The sequence below is a fragment of the Acipenser ruthenus genome, chromosome 26 (assembly GCF_902713425.1).
Source record: "Acipenser ruthenus chromosome 26, fAciRut3.2 maternal haplotype, whole genome shotgun sequence".
NCBI classification, from domain to species: Eukaryota; Metazoa; Chordata; class Actinopteri; order Acipenseriformes; family Acipenseridae; genus Acipenser; species Acipenser ruthenus.
The window spans coordinates 4,054,184-4,079,672 of record NC_081214.1 but is presented as its reverse complement, the minus strand read 5'-3'; the positions used below and the strand labels follow the sequence as shown (position 1 = coordinate 4,079,672).

The 25,489-nt window shown below is 38.4% G+C and overlaps 4 protein-coding genes across 6 annotated transcripts in view; 3 read left to right on the top strand and 1 right to left on the bottom strand.

Moving 5' to 3' along the window:
• LOC117430467 (claudin-4-like) overlaps nt 1-21,193 on the top strand; it is a 33,493-nt gene extending 12,300 nt beyond the window's left edge. Inside the window, exons 1-2 of one of the 3 annotated variants that reach the window (XM_059001350.1) lie at nt 7,952-8,088; nt 18,881-21,193. In XM_059001350.1, the coding sequence (XP_058857333.1) occupies nt 18,906-19,538 (633 nt within the window). In that variant the 5' untranslated portion in view covers nt 7,952-8,088; nt 18,881-18,905 and the 3' untranslated portion in view covers nt 19,539-21,193. Of the gene's footprint in view, nt 1-7,951; nt 8,089-18,880 lie in introns of those variants that run through there. The other 2 variants (XM_059001349.1, XM_034050517.3) reach the window with 2 other exon arrangements.
• LOC117429396 (claudin-4-like) lies at nt 1,427-7,849 on the top strand. Its single transcript, XM_034048822.3, has 2 exons — nt 1,427-1,975; nt 6,840-7,849. The coding sequence occupies exons 1-2, from the start codon at nt 1,482-1,484 to the stop codon at nt 7,477-7,479; spliced, it is 1,134 nt and encodes a 377-aa protein (XP_033904713.3). The 5' UTR covers nt 1,427-1,481; the 3' UTR covers nt 7,480-7,849.
• Nucleotides 8,608-15,749, top strand: LOC131701712 (claudin-4-like). The gene is made up of 2 exons (XM_059001351.1): nt 8,608-10,906; nt 14,230-15,749. The coding sequence occupies exons 1-2, from the start codon at nt 10,431-10,433 to the stop codon at nt 14,870-14,872; spliced, it is 1,119 nt and encodes a 372-aa protein (XP_058857334.1). The 5' UTR covers nt 8,608-10,430; the 3' UTR covers nt 14,873-15,749.
• A 98-nt stretch (nt 21,194-21,291) lies between the features above and the next one.
• Nucleotides 21,292-25,096, bottom strand: LOC117429106 (methyltransferase-like protein 27). Its single transcript, XM_034048302.3, has 6 exons — nt 24,994-25,096; nt 24,574-24,693; nt 23,855-23,983; nt 23,534-23,669; nt 22,833-22,925; nt 21,292-22,405 (listed from the first exon to the last, which is right to left on the bottom strand). The coding sequence occupies exons 2-6, from the start codon at nt 24,691-24,693 to the stop codon at nt 22,164-22,166; spliced, it is 720 nt and encodes a 239-aa protein (XP_033904193.2). The 5' UTR covers nt 24,994-25,096; the 3' UTR covers nt 21,292-22,163.
• Between the last annotated feature and the right edge of the window lie 393 nt (nt 25,097-25,489).

Genomic DNA, 25,489 nt, shown 5'->3' with positions numbered 1-25,489 from the left:
CCACTGCTGAGTGTTTTAGAATTATGGATAGAAAGTTAAGAAAACCAACATCTAGGACAGTGCATTCGAGACTTTAAAAGGAGTTTAACTAGGTCTGATTCAAAACTTCAAATAAACACAGTTAGTGAAGACGTTTGGGATTCTACAGCTGGGGCAGTGACCTGCCTAAATAAGTTGCAAGTCATATTTTGTCTTGAACCAAAGATGCTCCAAGAGCATTCACACTTCCAGGATCTTTTACACATAAACCTTGCCTAACCTTAGATCACAATTTTACCCCAAAACCTTTAACTTAATCTCAAGTACAAATTAACAACCTGATAATAAAAATCACCCTGAGCTGACTGTAAATAAGGCCCTTACCTACCTATGTTGCTATGATGCATTCCAGTAGGGTTTATCAAAGAGTCCACCCTGCTGCCATGCTCCTGTGTGAATTCGAATGACCTCAAACATTAAAGGTCATATAACAGTTGTTTTATTGTGATTTTTTTTTCTCCCTGCATGGTCTATATCTATACTTAGCTGTTGCAATATGGCTTTTGTTATGGTTTTTATAAGGAAGTTTAGCAAATTATAACTTTTCTGGCAGGCAGAGCAAGATAGAATGTGATTTTATGAGCACCAGTTTGGTGCTGCAGGACACTTTTTCCCCCTGAAATGTCTGACTTGGTAGCAGAAGCACATTACACCCCCAAAGCTATACTATTGTAATTGGAAATGCAATGACTTATCAAACAAGAATCCGTTCTCTTCAACACTACATGTACGGTATTGCAAAATGTCCAGTACAGACCCCTTCAGGTAAGATTCAGGCAGTGCCAACATTGTGATTATTAATTAGTCATTTAGCAGAGACTTTTATCCAAAGCGACTTACAGAGACTAGGGGGTGAACTATGCATCACAACTGCTACAGTCACTTACAATAGGACCTTGGTTTTACGTCTCATCCGATGGACAAAGCATAAGGAGGTTAAGTGACTTGACTTGAGTTTGGGGGTTGCAGTGGTGAGCCAGGTTGAATAATAATTGGACATTCGAAATTGGGAGAAAATTTGGAAAATGAATAAAAATAATTGTTAAAAAAAAAAAAATGTTTTGGCTACTTCCTTCATCAGTGTGCATAACACTGACGAGAAGGCATTGAACAAGTTGTTTACTTTAATTAGTCTTCTACAATTTTTTAATTGAGTGTTTGCAGTAAGGAATGAGGATACATGGTATTTTGGTCACCCAGTGCTTCTATTACATTTGGTAAAAGATTTTTGGATGTTAAGGGTTGATCTGATTGTATAATATTGTATTATAACAAAAACCTGTTCAGCTGGTGGTATTTGTAGCTAGGTATAACCTTGTTGTGAAAACATACATCACTTTAAACATAAGCACAGAAGTTATCGCTCACATCATCTCAGAGAACTCACTCTTACAAGCACGTCCAAGCCGGATTTATAAAAAGAAAAAAGAGCAAGACGTTTTATGATGGCATCTCTTGGCCTTCAGGTTTTGGGCATTGTCCTAGCTGTGATTGGATGGATTGGAACCATTGTCATCTGTGCTCTGCCCATGTGGAAGGTGACGGCTTTCATCGGCAGCAACATTATAACATCGGAGGTCGTCTGGGAGGGCCCCTGGATGACCTGTCTGGTGCAGGGCACCGGGCAGATGGTGTGCGATACTTACGACACCGTACTGGGTATCCCTCAAGATCTCCAGGCAGGCCAGATCCTGGTGGTGATTGCTGTTTTTTTGGCCATCATAGGTCTCCCAATGTCCTTTGCTGGAGGAAAGTTTACTAACTGCATGGAGGACGAATCCACCAAAGCCAAGATCTGCATTGTCTCAGGCATCATCTTCATCATTGCTGGAGTCCTCACCATGGTCCCTATCTGCTGGACTGCCAACACCGTCATCAGGGACTTCTACAACCCTTTGATTCATGATGCCCAAAGAATGGAGCTTGGTGCTTCATTGTACATTGGATGGGGTTCTGCTGCTCTTCTGATTATCGGAGGAGGTCTGCTCTGCTGCAACTGCCCCCCTCGGCATAACCAGCCCTGCTCCGCTAAATATTCTGCTGCCAGACCTACAGCTGCAAGTCAGGCATATGCATACAACTTACCTTAAGCTGAAGAAGGAAGGGACTTTTATTTTTAGTTGTAGTTTCTGTTATTTTTATCAGTCTACTTCTCACTTTGTATGTCTAACTATATTTTACTTGGATAAGGCATTGGGGTAGGTAACCTAGGCTCTTCCATTCCTTTCTATTATAGGGCTTTGTTTCAGCAAGCGCCTAATTATTCAGTTGACCCCAATCAATCCAACATAGGGAGGCTGAACAAAAATACTGCATTACAGTCTGTGGGATTGTCTTGTTCTATAACAATATTTTGAAAATTCTGGACATTTGATTGTGTAGCTCCATAGAAGATGGAATACAATTGATAAAGAAATATTGTATTTTAAAATGTTATATACAGTATATAGCAATTCAAGAAAAGAAGAAATCAAGTGTGTATTACAGATATATACCAAAGAATATACAGCTATGGCCAAAGGTTTGCATCACCCTGTAGAATTAACAAATTTTGCTTCATAAATTTGAATGAAACCTGCTGAATAACGTTACGTTAACATATTGAATTACATACCGCTTTGTAGTTCTCTGTATACTTAACAAAAACTTGACAAAAAATTGAAAAATTTGACATTTTTAAATCTAACATGAAATACTGTACTATGATTATGGCTTCCAGGTAGACTTTTGCAATGTTATTTTGTAGTTTCTTTGATTGCATGTTAAATGAAATATCTAGATTATGTTCATGTAGTTTTTAAAATTATGTCTGAATCCTAAAATTCTAGGTGATGTTAAACTTTTGGCCATAGCTGTACCATAGTATTCTCACATCAAAACTAATAAGTGTGAATTGAAACTGGAACGAAATTTTAATTGTTTGATTAATGCTGAGTTGTAACTGATTCTGACTGCCTAATACAAATACAAATCCTGAACAAAAAAGACAAACTGTTACAGTCCAAAAGGACCTTCAACACTGGATCTCGTTGTATTGCCTTACTAACAACAAAACTGATATAATTTAGTATCATATCAAGGTGGTACTGTACTAGGGAATGAGCATTATACTGTATATATCATGATATTGATAATTATTGCTATCACTGTGGTTGAAAAATGTATGGAATACATGGAATGGAAGTATATGAAGCATTTATCCCAGGAATGTGTTTAAAACGTGGTTCTTAAACAGCCCTTAATGGAAAGTTTTCAATGTTACAGAAATGGTGAATTTTCAAATAAAAAAAACAGCTGAACAAACAAAAACATATTTTGTCTTTTCTTTCAGCTTTTGGTTTAGACTTTTTTTTTTAATGATGTTGATTGTCTCGTGTTTAAGGCATGCATTCATTCACAGAATAACACTTCTCACAGTCCCCTGGTGGGCGAGTAAGAGGATACAAATTCATAATGAATGCATCCCATATTCTGTACATGTGATCAAATCCAGCCACAGCTGGATTTTTACAGCACCAGGGAATCAGCTTGGATTTCATCAGTAATTCCGGGATATCCACAGATAGGTGATTAATGCAATCCAGGCGATTCTCCAGTGCTGTCAAATGCTCTACAAAAATCCAGCTTTACAAAAATCCAGCCCCAGTGTATTGGAAAAAAGCTCAGGTGTGTCTTTTTAAACTCACAGTTAAACCAGGACTGGATCAACCTGCTATGCAATGGGAGTCATATTCCCATCCATGTGATTGAGAGTTTTAAGTTATGGATGAACCAATATTAGTAAATACTGTACAGTAGTTTCTGCGTTTAGGAACACCTCCTAAGAGAACACTTCGGCTTAGGGAACAGCCGTGTGGTTTCCCATTGGAAATGCTCCACCTAAAGAAACAGGAATGTGTTTTGTGACCTGATAGTTCATCATCATCAAAATCAAATTCAAATGGTTTATTCAGTCTTTTCCAAACTGACTTGTCATCGCGAGAGTAATCTAGAGCTGCTGTTGCATTTCTTTTAACGTGTGTGTAGGGCTGTGTTAATAACCATTGTGTTAAAGTTAAATTTTTTTTTTTTTTTTGGTTCCTGGGTAGTAAGTGTTATTTCCTAATTGCTTATGCCTCAAAAGTATAGAAAATGGCTATTATTCCCCACAAACTTTGCTTTTGTGACCAGGACAGTGATATTTTGAAATGTACCTATTTCCAATGAGGAAACGGGCGAATTTTCGTTCACATAAAGTCAGAAAAAAACAACACATGAATCCAAATTAACATGTATTTATACTAAAGTAATACAAAAATGACTACAAAAGATTCAGAAGTGAGTAGTTTTTCAAGATTTACGATTATACTGTAAATCACTTTCACGAATCAGCCCCCAAATGTAGTCTCCCATCATGTTCTCGTTATACTGTCCTTGGTAGCGGCGTTCAAAGTCCAGTATATCCTGGTGGAAGCGCTCGCCTTGCTCCTCCGAGTACGGAGTAAGGAGAACAAAAAAAAAACAAAAAAAAAAAAACTTGTTACACGGTGTAATTAAACTTTAACACAATGGTTATAACACAGCCCTACACACACTGTGTTACATAGTGTTATCGTATTCATAATTACTGTTAGAGCCGCTGCTGCATTCTTACCGTGTGTAGGGGTGTTTTGTTAATTTAGTTCGTCAGATAGCTGTAACCATAGAAATATAGTGTAGCAAGGGAGTATTGGCGGACTGTCAATCAAAGCAGAAATTCACAAATCAGAGCTAACAGTTTGCCCTACCTGTAGGCGGGATGTAGAGCGAGAGCTCTGACAATAGGGCTGTGTTAAGGTCATGTGATCGCTCTGCTGGCAGATGTAAAAGTGTGTTCAGTATTATTAACATTACAATATGTCGAATCCGCTACCAAAGAATCAATTTTGCAAAGTATAAAGAACAAAAAAGGCAGATACAGGAGTTTGAATGCATTTGTACCGTGGGCTCAGTTTTGAGGTGTTGAAATGTTTTCATACTAACTTTTGTGCTTGATAACATTCATTTAAAACAATCCAATTGATGCCTATGAAATACGTTTTTGTGACAAATTAGCTATTAACATTTAAAATATTGAGTTATTTGATACATGTTTAAATATTAACTAAATCAAGTTATTAATCAAACTGATAAATCTTGTTACATACCGTTAATTGATTTATTACATTTTTTGGATATAATGCTATTTTTATTAATTACTGGCTCTTAACTTCTCTCGTTTTCCTCTGTTGTGCGCATTCGTCGCTTTTGTGCATGACAGTTCAGCGTGTGAGGAACCGGCTGGACGTTTTAGTTACACAGTGTTCATAAATTAGGGTTTAAGTTATTTTTGTTGTGCAAGTTGTACTGGTTTTTCTCAAAAGTGATCCCTGTTCAGGCATGAATGGGAATAATGAGACACATGCACATCTTTAAATAACTGCATTTCTAAAATGTTCAATTATACAAAGGTACCTGGGCAGCAGTGTGGAGTAGTGGTTAGGGCTCTGGACTCTTGACCGGAGGGTCGTGGGTTCAATCCCAGGTGGGGGGACACTGCTGCTGTACCCTTGAACAAGGTACTTTACCTAAATTGCTCCAGTAAAAACCCAACTGTATAAATGGGTAATTGTATGTAAAAAATAATGTGATATCTTGTAACAATTGTAAGTCGCCCTGGATAAGGGCGTCTGCTAAGAAATAAATAATAATACCTAATTTAAAGGTTTGATAAAAACGTATGTTTAGTTTTTGCAGTTTAATTGATTTAAAGTGTTTGAAAAAATTGTATTTTCACTCAGTGCATAGTCTATGTGAATTCACAATATTTATTCAAATGAATAAAGGGCAGTTTAGATTAGGTTTATTTATAATGTTACAGGTTTAAACATATACAATGTTTTTAATTTGACATTTTCCCCAAGGAGTGGTAGTGGGCCGCAGTACCTAATGCAGCTTAACAGGTGAATATTGTGTTTAAATTAGTGAAAGAAAAAGAAAAAAAACTCCAATATATAAAACACACGGAAATCATAGTGATAATTAATGTGCTGTGATTATATAAATAAATGTGAACAAGGAAGGAAAAAATAATAAAGTATATAAATTTATTAGTTCCAAAAATAAATACATTATAGTTTACATGTACCAGTGACCTGTCACAGAAAGGATAAGAGTTAACATAAATAAATAAAACATGGCTTTATAAGGCTTTGGGGGATCTTTTAATGAGTGTTGCAAGATAGTGGTGTAATCAGGAAGCTTTTCTGGACCCTGTGCATTGTGATGTTTTTGTAGAACAGCATGTTTCCGTGTGGTTTTAGTGCTTTGTTATGTTTCCAGTTTTCCAGTCTAACCAGTTACCAAATAAGTTTGTCAAAGCATTGCATCACATTTTGAAATCTTTCCACATACAGGAAATGATGGACAGGATAAACAATAGTGCTATTATATTAAAGTAAAAGATTTGTTTTTAGAAATGGAAGTTTATTTGGAAGTATGTGTACTATTAAGTGTTTTATTGGGTTCTATTTTGTTAAATACTTCTGTCACAAAAATCTTTGAAGTAAGACCTCACCTGCCATTTTAAAAGTGAAAGTATGCATATAGTTTATTTCTGTTACAGTGGGTTTGGTTTTCTTTGCTCACAACAAGTTTCTGATTGAAAGATAAGAAAACTTCCCCCTCCCCCAGAGAGCATATAACTAGCAGCTCACACCTCAGCAGTGAACATTTTTGAGAACACATCTACTGTACCAGAGCCTCTGTAGCAGAGTTATTGAAAAAGACAAAAAACAGAAAAGCATTCTGATGGCATCTGTTGGGATTCAGATTCTGGGCATTGCCCTAGCCATAATCGGATGGATTGGAACTATTATCATCTGTGCTCTGCCCATGTGGAAGGTGACGGCTTTCATCGGCAGCAACATTGTGACATCTCAGACCATCTGGGAGGGACTCTGGATGAACTGTGTGGTGCAGAGCACCGGGCAGATGCAGTGCAAGATCTACGACTCCATGCTGGCTCTCCCCCAGGATCTCCAGGCAGCCCGAGCCTTGGTTGTGATTGCTCTTTTGGTGGCCCTTTTTGCTCTCCTGTTGTCTGTTGTTGGAGGAAAGTGCACCAACTGCGTGGAAGACGAATCCACCAAAGCCAAGATCTGCATTGTCTCAGGCATCATCTTCATCATTGCTGGAGTCCTCACCATGATCCCTGTCTGCTGGTCTGCCAACACCATCATCAGGGACTTCTACAACCCTTTGCTCATTGATGCCCAAAGAAGGGAGCTTGGCGCTTCATTGTACATTGGATGGGGTGCTGCTGGTCTTCTGATCCTTGGAGGAGGTCTGCTCTGTTGCAGCTGCCCCCCTCGGGATAACCAGGCCTACTCTGCTAAATATTCTGCTGCCAGATCTACAGCTACAAGCAAGGCTTACGTGTGAAACTTAACAAGAGTTAAAGAGGGGACGTTTTGTAGTTGGACTGTGCGTATGTGTCAGTTTTCTACCTTCTCCTGCCTTTTTGTTTGTGTGTAATTGTGTGCTTTCATCTGCTTTGCTACTTTGTACTCTATTTCTTGTAAATGACAAAACAAAATGCTAAAATATGGTACTTCATTATGGTAAAAAGTGCCACTAACACATGAATTTACTGGCTAATATGTATATCATGTACATTTAACTGCTAATGGGTAAATATCTGCAAATAAGAAAAAACAGGGAAATATTTTACAGCTTTAGAAATAATTACATTTTTGACTGCCTGTGCTCAAAATAAATGTTTATTTTATGTATAAAAAACTGTGAGAAACAACTTGGAATAGAAGTTTGGAATTTTTTGAAATGTTTCTACAAGAGCCTAACTTATTTTTGGAAGCTAGTAAAGTGGAAGCATACATGACTAATTAATAACACAATGTTGGCACTGCCTGAATCTTACCTGAAGGGGTCTGGACTGGACATTTTTGCAATACAGTACATGTTGTGTTGAAGAGAATGGACTCTTTTTGTTTGAGAAGTCACGAGGGCCAAACGAATCAGACAGACAAACAAGTAAGTGTCGTGCTGGCTAATCCAGCACGTTTTAGCAATTGTTAATTTCTGTCTCCTCTCTATCTCCCCGTACCTCCTCTCTGTACACCAAACCCTGCAGCACGGACAGCTGCAGGTTCTTATACTCTGGCCGAGGGGTTAACTAGCTGTTAATGATCTTATTACCCCTCAGCCACAGTCTGCACGCGTTTGGTAAGGATGCATGACTGTCAGCTAGTTAAATAAATATATAAATATATAAAACAATAACAAAAGACGCGTCGCTTTTATCCGCGCCGCAAACAAAAATACAAATAGTAATAAATAGGGGCGGGACACTCCGCCACAGGGTGTAATGTGCTTCTGCTACCTAGTCAGACATTTCAGGGGGAAAAAATGTCCTATAAAAACCATAACAAAAGTCAGATTGCAACAGTATATAGACCATGCAGGGAGAACCCCCCCCCCCCCCCCCCCCACAATAAAACAACTGTTTTACTGGTACTGTAACACACAGTACCATATATGACCTTTAATGTATACATCTGACACATCATGACATTAAGAACCTGAATTGCATGTGGTAGATGCTTCTTGGTTTTTGGTATTTTGCAATGAGTACTTGTAAGAGTGGCCTTACTCAGCAAATTGGCTATGTTTAGGGGTGGGCACCAATATCGATATTTTGATATGATATCGGTATTGTTCGATATCGATAATAATTTCCGTATCGCGGGATTAAAAAAAATTCACGTACGCTCGCAGAGACATACTTTTTATTGCTAATACTGCTAAAAAAAATACAAACGCAGTATAATCAAGATACAACAAACCCTATACATACCAATCATTGTTAGCCTCGTAGGCAAACATCACACATGAAGTATTATTTAACCATTTTATTCCATTCATTGGCATTTTTCTTTTTCTAAGAACCCAATTAACAAATGTATTTGAAACATTCAGTAGCTATAAATCAAGAAAAACAACAAATCTGTAACCTGTGTACCCTCTCTCGTGTGCTCTACTCCCGTTTCTTCACCTGTTTCCTCTCATCAGCCAATCCCTTAACGGAAACTATAACCTGTTTTAAAAAAGTAAATGCATGTAGAGTAAAGGAATGTCCGCTAGAAAGTGTCCTGAGGGCATCAGATGATCTAGGGGAGCTGCTGTGTCTCCTTTAATTGTTTTCAGCTCTTAACAGCTGCGTATTTCAAGTTAGCTATACTATTTTATAAGTAACTTGAACTCTGCAACTGTTTAAGAGCTGAAATCAATTAAAAAGGTCTAATTAAGCAAATGATCAGTTCAATTAAGGGTAATTGAGAGCTCAGTTGGAAACCAGCAGACCCAGGACCAGGACTGGGAACCACTGATCTAGGGCATTTACCAAGCACTCTCACCTTTCACTTCCAGAGCTCGGCAACTCTACGAAATCAACCCAACCCCAAGCCCAACCCTAACCTTAAGCAACCCCAGCCCTAAAACCTAACCCTAACCCAATACCTAACCCTAAACCTAACCATCAAAAATCATCTGGTGCCCTCAGGACACTTTCTAGTGGATATTTCTTTGTGCTGCTGCGCGCATCAACTACCGGTAATAAATAACAGACTTGTCTTTTTTAAAGGGATACACACCTAAAAACAAACTTAACACAAACAAACATAACAAACAGCAAAATCGTCTTAAATAATTTGATATATATATATATATATATACTATTGGGATATATATACTATTGGGATTATTTTGAGATATATGCACATGCCAGTGGTTCATTGCATTTTTTCCATGTGAGTACTTACACTATTACTAATGTATTTTTAAAATGTCAACTCTCGTTATTATAAATGAGATGTACTTTTAAAACATCAAAACACATCTCAAAATAATGCAATATTCAGCGTGCCACCGTACTTAATACTTTTAGATGTGTCGTGCATTAGAGAAGATTAAATTACTTCTGGGTTTGCTAGTCTGTGCAGCTTCTGGGCGAATCCCGAAGTTACCACTTTTTGTGCATATAACACTGATAAGGCATTGAACAAATTGTTTGTTGACTTTAATTAGTCTTCTATATTTTTTAACTGAATGTTTGCAGTAAGGAATGAGGATACATGGTTTATTTGTCACCCAGTGCTCTTGGGAAATGATTTTGGGATGTTAAGGGTTGATCTTATTGAAAACACAGAAACCTGTTCGACTGGTGGTATTTGTAGCAGGTATTATCTTGTGAGAACATACATCATCGCCTTTAACAAAAGCACATAACTCATTGCTCAGATCATCTCAGAGAACTCACTCCTACAAGCACGTCCGCACCGGATTTATAAAAATAAAAAAGAGCAAGACATTTTCTAATGGTATCTGTTGGCCTTCAGGTTCTGGGCATTGCCCTAGCTGTCATTGGATGTATTGGAACAATTGTAATGTGTGCTCTGCCCATGTGGAAGGTGACAGCTTTCATCGGCAGCAACATTGTGACATCTCAGATCTTCTGGGAGGGACTCTGGATGAACTGTGTGGTGCAGAGCACCGGGCAGATGCAGTGCGACACCTACGACTCCTTGCTGGCTCTCCCTCAGGATCTCCAGGCAGGCCAAGTCTTGGCTGTGATTGCTATTTTGGTGGCCGTCATAGGCCTCATGATGTCCATCGTTGGAGGAAAGTGCACCAACTGTGTGGAGGACGAATCCACCAAGGCCAAGATCTGCATTGTCTCAGGCATTGTCTTGATCATTGCTGGAGTCCTCACCATGATCCCTGTCTGCTGGTCTGCCAACATCATCATCAGGGACTTCTACAACCCTTTGCTCACTGATGCCCAAAGAAGGGAGCTTGGCGCTTCATTGTACATTGGATGGGGTGCTGCTGGTCTTCTGATCCTTGGAGGAGGTCTGCTCTGCTGCAGCTGCCCCCCTCGAGATAACCAGCCCTACTCTGCTAAATATTCTGCTGCAAGATCTGGAAATGGAAGCCAGACACACATATAAAACTCTCCATGTGTGGAGGAAGGAAAGGACATGTTATGGTTAGTCTGAAGTTCCAGGTATTGATGAGAGTGATCAGTTTCACCTTGTTTTAACTATCTAACCATGTACCATTTTGTTTTGTCCTTTGCCAAAACTTATTTGTGTTTTTTTTTTGTGAATATTCCAATTGTAATATCCAGTTAAATGTATCATATTATTATGTGAAAATTGCGATTTCAGGGGCTGAGTGGAAATTGTGAAATTAGCCCAATACCGCGACTTTTACAATATTCTTAAGAAATAAAAATAATTTAATAATTATTTGTATTTCACACAAAAAATAAATCACATTAACGAAACTGTACAGCTCTGCTATGTGTCTGCGTGTAATATTCGCCATGCACACGGTGCTGTGCAATGTTTATGTCATTTGACTATATGCAATCTAAGCGGGAAATTAAAATACTACACACTGTAACAACAAAATGAATGTCTCTAAAAGGGCTAAAAATGTGTCTGCAGCAGACCACGTAAAGCAGTATCCAGCAGGTGTTTTACACAGCGATGGAGGTAAGCTCTTCTGTACATCCTGCAACGTTACTGTAGATCACTACCGAAACTCGCCTGTTGACAGGAAGTATTCAGCTAAAGAGAAAGGCGGAAATCCAGAGCAGTACTACGACTGCTTTACTTCCAAAGAAACAAAAAATGGTGACTTCCATATTCCAAAAGTACACTTATTAAATTTTGACCTGACAGAGGCGTTTGTTTAAGCAAATATCCATTTTGAAAAATTGGACACGCAAAGGTAACGAAAATTCTTCATACAGAGTGTAGCAAATGGTGGAGCGGTTCCTTCATCGGCCGAGCTGAGACATCAATACTTACCTAAAGTTGCCGAGTATCACAAGCAGGAGATTATGGAATTAGTAAAACAGTCTGGTTGCTTGTCAGTGGTCACACTGACGAGTGGACTGATGCACAAGATTTGTTTTGCAAGACCTATATGGTGAACATGAACCTGACGTACTAGAACTGAAAGCTGTCCTTGCAGATACATTTTACCTACAGGCTGTTAATTATTACAACACCGTTTCACAAGCTATTGCAAAGTGCTTGAGTAACTTTGATGTTAATTTTAATGTCAGTGCATTTATCTGTATATTTGCTGTTTAAAAAAATAAGAATCCCTACACGTAATTTATAACATATTTCTGTGCACATTCTGCGAAATATGATACTTTACCCGTAACACAGCTGTGAATTTTAAAGAAAATGTCCGCGATTTTCACAGGGTCTTAATTATGAGAGCAGGGAAAAAAAAAAAAAAAGTCTGTTTTCTTCAAGTAAAACATTGCAGTAAACATGTTTTTTAAATTTTATTTTAAGTGTGTATTTTTAAAAAAAATATTTTTTAGCACACATTATGTTGTTGTGCAGTTAAAACAAATGTTGCATTTACAAATAAAATATTATCAAACAACAAGGTATATGTTTTTGTTTAGCATAGCAAATGTGTATAAATCTTGTTAACTGCCTTACTAAATGTCTCTACTTTCTTCTGAACCTAATTTGAATTCTGTGGTAGCAGATAATTTAATTTCTACTAAGAACAAAATAATTTAAAAAAAAAAATAATAATAATAGCCCATTTTACACTTCAGCATGAGGAGGTGTCAATTTTTTATTTTTATTTTTTAAACTTAAATGACTTACCTGAGGAAATATCTTGAAAATAAAAAGACCATATGAACCACTTCTAAAGTAACAGACATTTGCACAGAGAATCAACGTGCTGCCTTTCTTTAGGGATCCGCAGATTTTATAGATATCATTAAATCATGAACTGATTGAGACCTGGCAGAAAGTTCAGTTGAGTAATATAGGTAACAGTTGGAACAAAGAGCAGGAGGATTCAGGACTTCGAGGAACAGTAGTTAAAGAAAAGGGCTTGTAACCAGGAGATCCCCGGTTCAAATCCCGCCTCAGCCACTGACTCATTGTGTGACCCTGAGCAAGTCACTTAACCTCCTTGTGCTCCGTCTTTCGGGTGAGACGTAGTTGTAAGTGACTCTGCAGCTGATGCATAGTTCACACACCCTAGTCTCTGTAAGTCACCTTGGATAAAGGCGTCTGCTAAATAAACACATAATAATAATAACAGTATTCTGCACCCACTACTTACTTTTGAAAACAGTAAACCAAGGGGGGCTGTTCCACTGCAGGGTAAATAGGTATAAAAAACAAGAACTACTTTAGTTTCTGGAGGGATGTTTCATGGGACCAATTAAACAACTTAAAACTGGGTAGAAACAAACACCACCCCTTAAACTGATGGAAAATTACTCCAAATATGCACAAACTCAATCAGCTCAATTCTGCATCTTCAAAAAGAACCCCTTGTGATAACATTTCTACAACAAACATTCAATGCTTATCTGAAATTGTTTGCTTTTTTTTTTTTATCTCCGACAGGGGCTTCAAGCACTTAGTAAAGCTGACCTCTTTTGTCATAGTTCATGCATGTTTTAATTAGATAAGACTCATTGCATTTATCACACTGGTGTAATCCTGTGTCTTATCGTGAACGTATTAGAGTTGTGTCACTGAAGGCTCTAAAAAAATGATGGGATGTTTGAAGGAATGTTTTCTTCAGGATTGTTTTTTTGGTAAGAGCATTTTGATGAATTAATTCACGTTTTCAGTTAATGAAACCTTTTCTTAGCGGATCTGAGTTTTCGAATCGGGCCCGGAACACCCTTGAAACAAGATCTGGAGCCAAAACCAGACACCAGCAAATTATATTTGAGTGTAAATGACACAGGATTGTGGGGCACTGTTATTCACATATATTTAGAGAAACGCGTGATGTATATTAACCTGGTTGTAGCCATCCTAACTTTCAGTTTAATGAGGCGACTTTATGTTTTGGCAAATAAGTCGGATTTCTCAAGGACTGACCAGGGTTACCCCTATCCCCTTATTTTGCTCAACATAAAAGAAAACCAGTTGGGCTGGTATATTTATCAAGCAGCGGGTCATGGGCATGGAAAGAGAAAACCCCACCCTTCAGGAAGGCATATATCTACCAGCTTGCATGTCCTCCAAGAACACTTTTGAGGTCACTTCTCAGGGGGAAATACACCTTTACAAGTCTTTGTACCAGGTTTATTAAAGTAAAACCAAGAAGCATCTCGATGGCATCTGTTGGGATTGAGATTCTGGGCATTGCCCTAGCCATGACCGGATGGATTGGAACTATTATCATCTGTACACTGCCCATGTGGAAGGTGACGGCTTTCATCGGCAGCAACATTGTGACATCTCAGACCATCTGGGAGGGACTCTGGATGAACTGTGTGGTGCAGAGCACTGGGCAGATGCAGTGCAAGGTCTACGACTCCATGCTGGCTCTCCCACAGGATCTCCAGGCAGCCCGAGCCTTGGTTGTGATTGCTATTTTGGTGGCCCTTTTTGCTCTCCTGCTGTCTGCCGTTGGAGGAAAGTGCACCAACTGCGTGGAGGACGAATCCACCAAAGCCAAGATCTGCATTGTCTCAGGCATCATCTTCATCATTGCTGGAGTCCTCATCATGATCCCTGTCTGCTGGTCTGCCAACACCATCATCAGGGACTTCTACAACCCTTTGCTTAATGATGCCCAAAGAAGGGAGCTTGGCGCTTCATTGTACATTGGATGGGGTGCTGCTGCTCTTCTGTTGCTGGGAGGAGGTCTGCTCTGCTGCTCCTGTCCGCCGCGATATGGCCATTCCTACTCTGCCAAATATTCAGCACCAAGATCTGGAGCTGTAGAGAAGGCATTTGTATAAACCTCTGAAGATAGTTGATTGTGTATATCTAGATGCCAGAGAAACACGCAAGGCTAAATTCTCAAAGCTGTTTACTCCAAATCATCAGTACCACATTTTTTTTATCTGAAAGAAAAAAAAAACATCATTTGTATTTCTAAACTGAATAATAAAACCACTTTAGACTAATCGCAAGCGCCTAAAATAAATATCTCAGCTGTTTATTTCTGGGTTGGTAAATTAATTGGGTGCTTTTCTACTATATGAAAAAAAAACATGATAGAGAATTTAGCCCATGATATATACGCACCTGGTTATAGCCATGCTTACTTTTAATTTAATGAGGCCCTCTTATTGCTCAAAGCTTGACCGAGGTCACAGACAGACCTTATTTTGCTCAACATAAAGGAAAACCAGGTGGGCTGGCAGCTGAACTCATCTAATATTGTAGTGGGATTCAAGTTTCGGGTAATTCCTGACGGTGATCTATCTACCTCCCACTTTTTCATGTCTATTGTTTTGTGTTTTGTTTTTTTTCTGTGTAGTACTGTACTTGGAAATATCTCTTTTCATGACAGAAAACAATCTGGACTAAGCTAAGCAGCTAAACAAAATAACAGATTTTTTTTTTGTATTTGTAAAAGAAATTCAGTGAGCATATCCAACAGGTAAAGAAAACTGAAAAACATCAATCAATTCTAATAAATGAAGCTATAATTTAAACAGTAGTTGTTGTGTGAATGCCCAAAGTAACTTTTATGATTTGCTGTAACCGTCCATTATATTGTTTAAACTGTAAATTCCAACATGTTTTTTTTTTTCTGAACATATGAATATGAATACTCCTATTTTTGAATGACATCTGTTTAAAAAAATAAATAAATAAACTAGTGATTAATATTGTCTATTAATCCTTGTATATTTAAATAACGGTATTTCGTTGTGTGTGTGTGTGTGTGTGGCTGTATTAAAATGTTGCAAAATTAAAAATAGTAACAGTTCTTACAAAGAAAAAATCTGTTCTTTAGCCCCTAATGTAGTACCTGTATAATAACCTGACAAACACAAAAAGTAAAGGAATTAAGTCATTAGATTTTACATTCTGGCAGTGATCATTTAGAATGATATGCCAAAATACACCTGTATACCTTTATACTGTAATAGATACAAAAAAGAAAAAAGAAAAAATGATTTATAAACTTGAACGCAGTTATTCTAAAGCAAAGCATATCATTTTTGTTTTGTGTCATCAGTTGAACAGATCATATCACAACTAGTACAAAACCACACATTTTCTGTAACTTACTCCAATAGACAGTGGCCTTAAAACCAGGAAAGCAAGATTAAAACGAGAATTTCTAACTGTTCAGGAATAAAAAAATAAAATAAAAAAAAATTTGGAGACTGGGATTTTTTTTTAAATGGCAGCCCTTTACAAAATGGAAACCCATTTCATTACTATAGTACTGCAGAATCAGGGGCGTGTGCTGAATGACCTACAGAAACTGTTTCATGGTGACAGGTCCGATAAGATCAGTCTGTGGGCATGTTTGCACTGTAAACCCTATGTGCAAGAGATCAACATGAATCTCATGCATCTGTATTTATACACAAGAGTAGTATTCTTATGTACTTTACAGTGTCGGGTTTTATTTATGTTTTCTAACAATTAAACAAGATGTCTTTCAAATTGCACGAGATTGAGGTTTAATTATGAAAAAAGGAGGGCATCGCTTCTTTCTGATCGGGATGGGATCAGCCAGAAGGAAATTAAACTAGACCACACTGTTATGTCGGGCAATGAACATCGTTTTATTAAATACAGGTGGTAAACTATACTCAGATCTAAAATACAGTCAGAATTTAAAACTAAAGGGCAGTGCGGTTCAATACCTGCACGGAGACGGGGCTCACAATAAAACCAATACACCCCATCTCCAGCACTCTTCTACAACCCCAATGTTTGTTTTTTTAAATACTAGTTTAAAAACACATACACGACAGAATGGACACCAAAAACGCAGACAGGGAAATACGCCCTTAAATTCGGTGGCTCTTTCTTTCATTTTTGCTTTCCTACCACCCGCCGAATCAAATTCCAATTCCCTCACTGCTGCCTGCGCGTTCAGCCTCCACTCCAAACAAACCCGGGTTCACTTCACAATGAACAAATCAATCGCTCGAATGCATCAAATCAGGAACATTTATATCAGGTGCTCAGCTTCTCCAAATCAATCAGTTTACACTTATGGAAGCTGCGAACACGGGAGCATTACTGTGTTAGTGTAATCAGTGCAAATCTACACACAGTAATGTGCCAAAATAAACGTGCTTTATTTATACAAGGCGATACAATCAAAAAGACAACATTAAATAAACAGTGAATCTACTACAATAATTAATCAAACACGCCTACTGTAACGTGACGTGAGCAACCCTGTTACAATTGTAACCCGGAGTTTACCCAAGTCACCAGAGTTAACCCAAGTCACTGCATCTGAATTAATAAACTGCTTTGTGATCGAAATAAATATAAATATTATTTTAAATGTCATTTAACCATATCTGTCAACACTGAGTTTTCAAAATAAGGGAGCTTTTTTGTGAACTGAAATCTTAGTGGCCTGAATTGAAGTGAAAACCTACATAAGACAAAGGCATACAACTAATCCACGTTACTTCCTTCTAACTGCTTTTAAAAAGGAAACATCAAACAGAAAAATAACATTCTTCACAATCCAGTTCTCTCCTGGCCCCCGTGGTTCTTATTGTACTGTAGTTGCAGGTGGCTGATTTGGCAGCATGTCCAGTAGGCGTTGTTACTTTCATCACACAGCACACCTATAGGCTGAGTTTGGTACTGCACATTGACTTCGTCATCAAAGGGGGAGCTACGGCACCTACTTTACAAGTTAAAAACAACAGCGTGGTATTGCAATGTTATTCATTCCACTGCACATATGTGGCGGATCAAGAATACCACTGTCAGTAACATTGCATTGTCAGCTGTCTTCTATTTTAAATGAGCACACTATTGCTGTATGTAAACGCATTATCAGTCAATCTGAATTTCTAAAGCAATGCTGATGCACTATTTGTGTGACTTTTAGACTTTCCTGCAGAATATTTTGCAATGTGTGAATCTGGACACAATACAGATTTGCTGAACTAGCCACAACATGTAAACATCTCTGCATGTGTGACTTTCTTCATCTCCGTTTTTCCTTTGGCATTGAAAGGTGTTATTTACGCGCTGGTTTTCTGAGCGTTGCTTGCTTTTTGGTGTTTTTGTGATCTCTCGTGCTTACCACACACATTGTCATTCTTACTCCACACGTCCCACCGTTAAAATCAGTCCTGCATAGATTATAGAAAGTATGTCTTTTTCCAACGTTTGTGACAATATGTTGTGATCCAACATACATACTGTAATGAGAACAGCACACAAAGTATTTACCAGATTTGTTATACAGCTAGTGGACAGAACTGTGTGCTGCAAACCCACGAAGACTAAAGGACATCCCAGTACTAAACATATTCAAGCTTATTTACTGAGTGGAGATGATTAAATGGAGTTCTAGTGACATCTAGTGGGATTCCAAGGAACTGCAATGTAGTCAATGTGGAGACATTGCTATTGAAGAGTTATTTAAATAACTCAAATCTGTTCAGAATGACAGAGCATGGCATACCTAACAGCAGAGGGGAACACTTATTGATGCATGTACTGTAATAGCCTACCAGGTGAAGAAGTAACATCTTAAACACAAATTTTGTCCTATTAAATTAGACCCCCTTAGTAAAGGCAAATGGTATGCGAGATCAGCCATTATGGGCCGAACAACCTAATCTTGTTCTGAATCTTTTACACTTTTCTGGTGCTATGTTCGTAAACAGAGTGTATCCACCCTGAGCTGTACCTCAGCTCTGTCATGCAGGTGTCAGTTGTTGTGCAAAGCATCATTTTTTAATTTAAAATTGAAATGACATTTACACTGAGCCCTTTCCTGTGTTTTTGTCTCTTATTAGCTAGAATCCTGTCACAGTAGCTGCTATGGTGTTCCAAATTGTGGGCCTTTCCATGTCCATGGCGGGATTGGCAGGCACCATCTTGATCTGCGCACTGCCTATGTGGAGAGTGACGGCTTTCATTGGAACCAACATCGTGGTGGCCCAGGTCTTCTGGGAAGGGCTTTGGATGAACTGCGTGTACGAGAGCACGGGGAAAATGCAGTGCAAGATCTACGACTCCCTGCTGGATCTGTCCCCTGATCTCCAGGCTGCTCGAGGCTTGCTGGTCATCACCATAGTGTTGGCTTGTCTTGGTTTCCTGATCTTCCTAATGGGAGCTCAGTGCACCAACTGCCTGGAAAACAAAAGGGTTAAAGCCAGAATCGTGATCATTTCTGGGATCACCTTCATCCTGTCTGGCGTCCTGACCTTGGTCCCCGTCTGCTGGACAGCCAACACTATCATCCATGACTTCTACAATCCTCTGGTCCCAGAAGCTCTAAAGAGAGAGCTGGGGGCTGCACTCTATGTGGGCTGGGCAACTGGCGGCTTCCTCTTATTCGGTGGGGCGTTCCTCTGTTGCACCTGCCCTCCCAGAGAGAAAAACTACCCCATGAGGTACACCCCTGCCAAATCGACCACCCACAGCAGCTATGCCATAAAGAACTATGTGTGAAATCACATGCATGTTGATTGTAAGGAGGTGCTGGGATTTCCCTTATCAGAGTGGAGGTTTAGTCTTCAGTTGGTGTAATGACTAATACCGGTCCTGTTTTAGGGTAACAATATCTTCTACATCAGTGAGGGTTAAAGGTCAGCTTCACCAAAAAGAGAAGCACTTTGCATTTTGATCCAAGGAACTCAATAGAAGCTTTCATAGACTCTAATTAGCACTAATCTTGGACTTACTTGCCTAAGGTAACATTGGTTCAATTGTATTGCTAATTGGGTTCTGTGAAACTACCCATTAATTTGATGTCTTCACAATTACAATTTCATCTATTTCCTAAATACTTTTCCCGCATCTGATCTGCTTTATACAGTATTTTATTAAATCACCCATAACTAGAAAGCACTCAATAGTGGCACATTTAGAAATACTAAAATCAAGTTTCTAAAAGTATTCTAAAAGTGTCCCTGGAGGATTTCAAATCTGCTTTGAAAAACTGAATTGCCAAAACTGGAGCAGTTGGACAGGTTGTTGTCACACATCTTAAGTGAAACATTTTCTTACATATTAATAACAATGGCGCATTCTCACAAGTACTTGTAGTTTTTGCATTTTAATATTTTTATTTTCCAGACTTTTTCTCTCAGGTGAAGCCTACTTTTCCTGCTACAGTGCTACAAGTTTAATGGAAATCCTTCCCTTCACTCTGTGTTACAGGTAATATGACAGTTTGTGCAGCGTGTAAAACAGCCCTGTCAGAAACAGAATATATGGGAATATATTACAAAGTATAGTTTATTTACTATGATGAATCCAAAAGGACAGCTTTGTGTACAGTACATATAAACATACATCTGTTAACGTCACTGAAAGATTCTTTATCAAGTCAATGACATACATTTTGACTAAAAGTCTTTCTCAGTGTTTTTGAATTCACTGAATTTGTTTCTTTTAGTATTTTTAAATGAACCACTATTCAGTGTTTTATAGTTATTATATTGGATGTTATTATATTATATTAGTATTATTCAAACTCAGAAGGAATATATATATATATATATATATATATATATATATATATATATATATATTATTGCGCTGTAGCAGGAGAAATGGGCTGAGAACATAATAAACAACATTGTTTTAATGCTAAAGAGATACAAGAAGATGTCTGTTGATTCCTGGTACCTAATGGGTCATCAAAATACAGTCCACTCTTACTGTGTTTTGTAGAAAAATATTTTTAGGGATCATAACACTTTAGTTATATGTGATTATAAACATGTTATTAATTTTGCTATTAACAATTATAGAATACAATTAGAAATAATAAGACTATTATTATACACTTTTGCCATTGTTTTTTTTTTTTTTTTATAATCAGTTATAACGGATATAGCATTTCAGGTCTGTTTGTGTTTCTATGTCTGTCTGTCTGTCTGTCTTTCTACGCCTGTCTCACCCATTGTATGTGGTGGCTTTGCTTTTGCAATAGTTATACACTTTTGCAATTTCTACGTTAAGAGTTTATGTGATGCACGTGTATGGCGTTCCTTTGGACTTATACATATAACACTTGGAATGGGATAAACAGAGATGGGAAAAATATACCTTATACCTTTTTATTGTGTTTGAAATTATTGCGTTCTAAATGCAAATGTGCTTGAATTCAATGTGCTATCTGTCTGAGAATGTGCAAGTGGAAATTTGCCTTTCCCACCCACTCAAATGATTTCTACCAACAGTATGTAGGGCTAAATTGAACTGTAGAAAATGAATGAATGCATTTTTTAATAAAGTGCTGTACAGTACGGTTTAAACACAGCTTGTCAGGTTCATTTTTGTTGGCAGCATGCCGTGAGTTACATTATATACAGCATCGAAAAGAAATACAAAAAATCAACTATCAGCTGCAGCTGCCTGTCTTTAGAAGAGGATGTTTAAGCCTTTTTGCACACGTACACATACCCAGGCATGTAGTCTGAAGTATCTTCCAAAACTGCCTTTTCAAACTTCTCTCCCTCGTTTGTTACCACTGTTTCCCACAGCCCCTTTTTGCTCCATCCCCTGAAGCAAAGACTCGGTCCCCTTTCTGAAAGCCTTGGTAACCTGCCCAACGCAGTTATGCCCACATACCCTCCTAAAATACACAACAAAATCTCTTCAGTTTTAAATACATGATATGTATTAAAGTCCTTCGTATCTGTTTAAAGACGTGGCTAGTAATCTGTAACCTGTATAAAAATCTTGGATACACTTCAAATTACAGGTACATTAACACTGAGCTTCAATTAATGATACAGGTACATTAACACTGAGCTTCAATTAATAATACAGGTACATTAACACTGAGCTTCAATTAATAATACAGGTACATTAACGACCACACATAAAACTTTTTTTTTTAATTGAGTTGTTTATTTCTGGTTTGTTATTGTATGACAAGCCAGCAACAGGATACTTCTACAGCAGTGACACATTTGGGAAAGAGAAGATGATTTAAGTAATGAGTCCACTTTGATAATAACTATTTTTTTTTCACCGTAACCATAACAGAACTTGAGATTGATATGAATTCCAATGATTTGGAGTGACAACGATAGGGGGCGCTATCCTCTTACAATGTTATACTTATTGATTCATTGCATTGAACTGTTCATGTGTCGCTCCCACAGACTTCCTGTACAGGTACACTACCCCGGGGATGTAGCCTGATTCTTGGTCTGACACAGCCTTCTCCCACAGGTCTTCTTCCAGCACTGTCACTCTGCTCCACAAGCCCGCCTGCTCCATCGGCCGCAGCACAGACTCCAGCTCCTCCTTATATTCCCTGTTAGAGGCGTTGGCCCTTGTGGTCATGCACACATATCCTCCTGGAACAGCATGTAGGTCGATTAGCTTAGCACCAAATCCCCTGCAGTACATAATAGGCTCGGGCATCTGGTTATGTACTGACAGAATAGAACACGGTGCATTCTAGTACGTGACAAGTGGAACCTCTCTATCATTCCCTTTTACTGGGATTCCAAACTTTGGCCTGCTAACAAACATCACAAAGTCCCCATTGACAGCACATCGACACCAGCCTGTCATCAAGCTGAATGACTGTTATTGCAAGTAAAATCCAGGACCTTAGAAAAAGGAAAGACCAAAACCTTATAAAAACTAGCACCGACTTCATCTTGGATTTTATCCACTCGGCAGGCTGTTATCTCACGGTAAATCATTGCTTAAATAATTATTAGATCTCAATCCTTTCATGCCTGCTCTTCTCCCTGCATCTCATCCCCAAGAACTCACCTGGCTTTGTGACCTGCCACAGCTCTCTAATGACGCTGCAGGGAACTTGTCCAACACTGAGAGCCCCAACTATAAGAACAGCATCATAACTCTCTGAAACAGGCAGCAAATAACAGGTCATCTTTACTGCCTAAAGAAACGTAGGCTAAAACAATTTAACAATGAATGTAGATTAGAAAGGGCTGAAGTAATAATAACATCACATGTTTTATTTTAAGCCCATACTTGATAACTGTGCATATGTGGGTTGATGCAATCCATGGTGATTCTGCAGTGCTATTAAATAATCCAAAAGATTATAATCTGTGGTTTATCTTGTTGGGAAATGCATTGATTAATTCAGCCTTGTTAGAGCCACTGAAAGCAAATTTAGATTAGAAATTCCTTAAGAAATGTCAGTGATAATTCAAAATACCAACTGGGAGACTATTGGAGATACAGCTTTTGCTTTTGAGACTGGAATAAACTACCCACAGAACTCAGATCCACAGTGGCACTTTCTCATTTTAAGAGATTATTTAAACCAGCCTCGTAATTGCAAATAATGTGAAGTGATTGCAATAATACATGGATTGTAAGACTGTGCTTACTGATGGCTTGTGTGCAACAGTAACAAGCTCCTGCCTTTCCTAATGGGATGCCTTTGTAAAAGAGCTGTTTGTAGCTCATAAATAAATCAATCTAAACCAGCAAAAGCATACCGGCTGGAGCTGGAAGTGGCCGAGCTCCCAGAATACACTGCTTCAAGTCCTGGTACAGTCCTTTTCTACGGGCCAGACGCAGCATCCCCTCACTGCCATCCACACCGTGGAAATTCTGGAATCCCATTTTCTGTAACTGCACACAGGATCTGTTACAAGCTGGCCTGGGCAAACCAGGTGCTGACGATTCAAAGCTAACTGCACAAGACCTCTTTTGTGTTGCTATTTACGTGCTGCACCTTGGCTTCTTCGCTGGAGTGTAATCTTTAAAGCAGTACAGTTGTGTGCATTGAGCCCAGTGTCACAGCTCTTCATATTTACCAATGAGGCGACCAGTCCAGTGCCGCATGCCACGTCAAGAACCACCGCTCGAGCCCTGTCTCCTTGGAAAGCTGCAGACAGGCACTCTGCAGCCAGATAAGGGGCACGGTAATCCAGTATATCTACATCCTGCCAAAAAAAAAAACAAAAAAAAAATCACCTTGCTAAAGAGCTTGATAAATAACTTTAGATGCATTGAACAAGCTTCTGTGGGAAATGGCTCAAGGAGTCTATTTCAGAATATTTATTTCTTAGCAGACACCCTTAGCCAGGACGGCTTACAATTGTTACAAGATATTACATTATTTTTACATACAATTACCCATTTATATAGTTATTTTTTTTTTTTTTACTGGAACAATCTAGGTAAAGTACCTTGCTCAAGGGTACAACAGCAGTGTCCCCCACCTGGGATTGAACCCACAACCCTCTGGTCAAGAGTCCAGAGCCATAACCACTACTCCATAGAGTAGACTTCGACTGAACGTTTTTATTTTCTTTTTAGTAATTTTTTTTTGGTTAGGCACATTCAAAATCGTCATTTCCAGTCTGATCCGTTCTTAAACAATTACAGTAATCATGATTTTTCTAATTACAGTAATACTAAATGACACCGTAGTAACACAACGACACCATCTGGCGGCTGTATTAAGCATTGCAAAATACTGTAGGACTTCCTCGTATTGTTTTTAACGTTGCAAGTCTATGACAGATATTACCTGTTCATAATTATTTGCCCATTTGTTATAGAAGCCGACTTTATCTTCAGCAACTGTGTCTTTATGCGCAGAAAGAATAACTTCCTTAACGTCAGAAAACGTCCTTTCAGCGGCAGCCATCTAGGGTTTAAAATGCACAAAGCACAGCCGTTAATAGTACTGACTGCATGCATTTAATTTGCATAGTTCTACCACAGGTGCACACCTTTGTGTTTTTAAATTGTGCACGGGGGCACATTAGTAGAATTCAGAAAAGTTAAACACCAAATAAGAAAGTTAACTACGTTAAGCCACGACGTCTGGTTAGTAAATTATACACAACAACGATGCAGATTTACAAGTTAAAGCTTCCATAGACATGAGCAAGTAAAGTAGTATGCGTCACGCATTGATACATGCAAATACAATTGGCACACTTACACGTAGAAGACGAATAAAGAATGTCGATAAATAGAACTAGCGTATAAATAGAACTAGCTAAAGAAGAACTACACTAGCTACGTCACAACTACCGTAATGCGCATGAACACTTTTTTTTAAACACAGTACACTACTGCTAAAACCTCCAATCAGAGAGAACTAAAAAGAGACGAAAGACCTCATTGGATAATGCGACAAGCAAGGTGAGCGCTCCGTTTGGATCAATTTAGAGAAGCGCGAGGAAGGCTGAAGAGAAATAAAGATTCTCATGTCAAACGTATATCTGTCTTATAAAATTGATTGTCAAATTGTGACTGTCTGCTTCATTGATATGAATACATCAGCTAGTTAAGCTAGGGTCTTCCCTGTTGTTTATATACTTGTGGGGACACTCACAAAGAGCTCTATCGAAACTAGTGAATGTCGTGGTCTCCTGTGCTGTCTCTAGGCAGAGACTTATAAATGTTGAGCAGGTGGGGCTGATTGATTCCACATG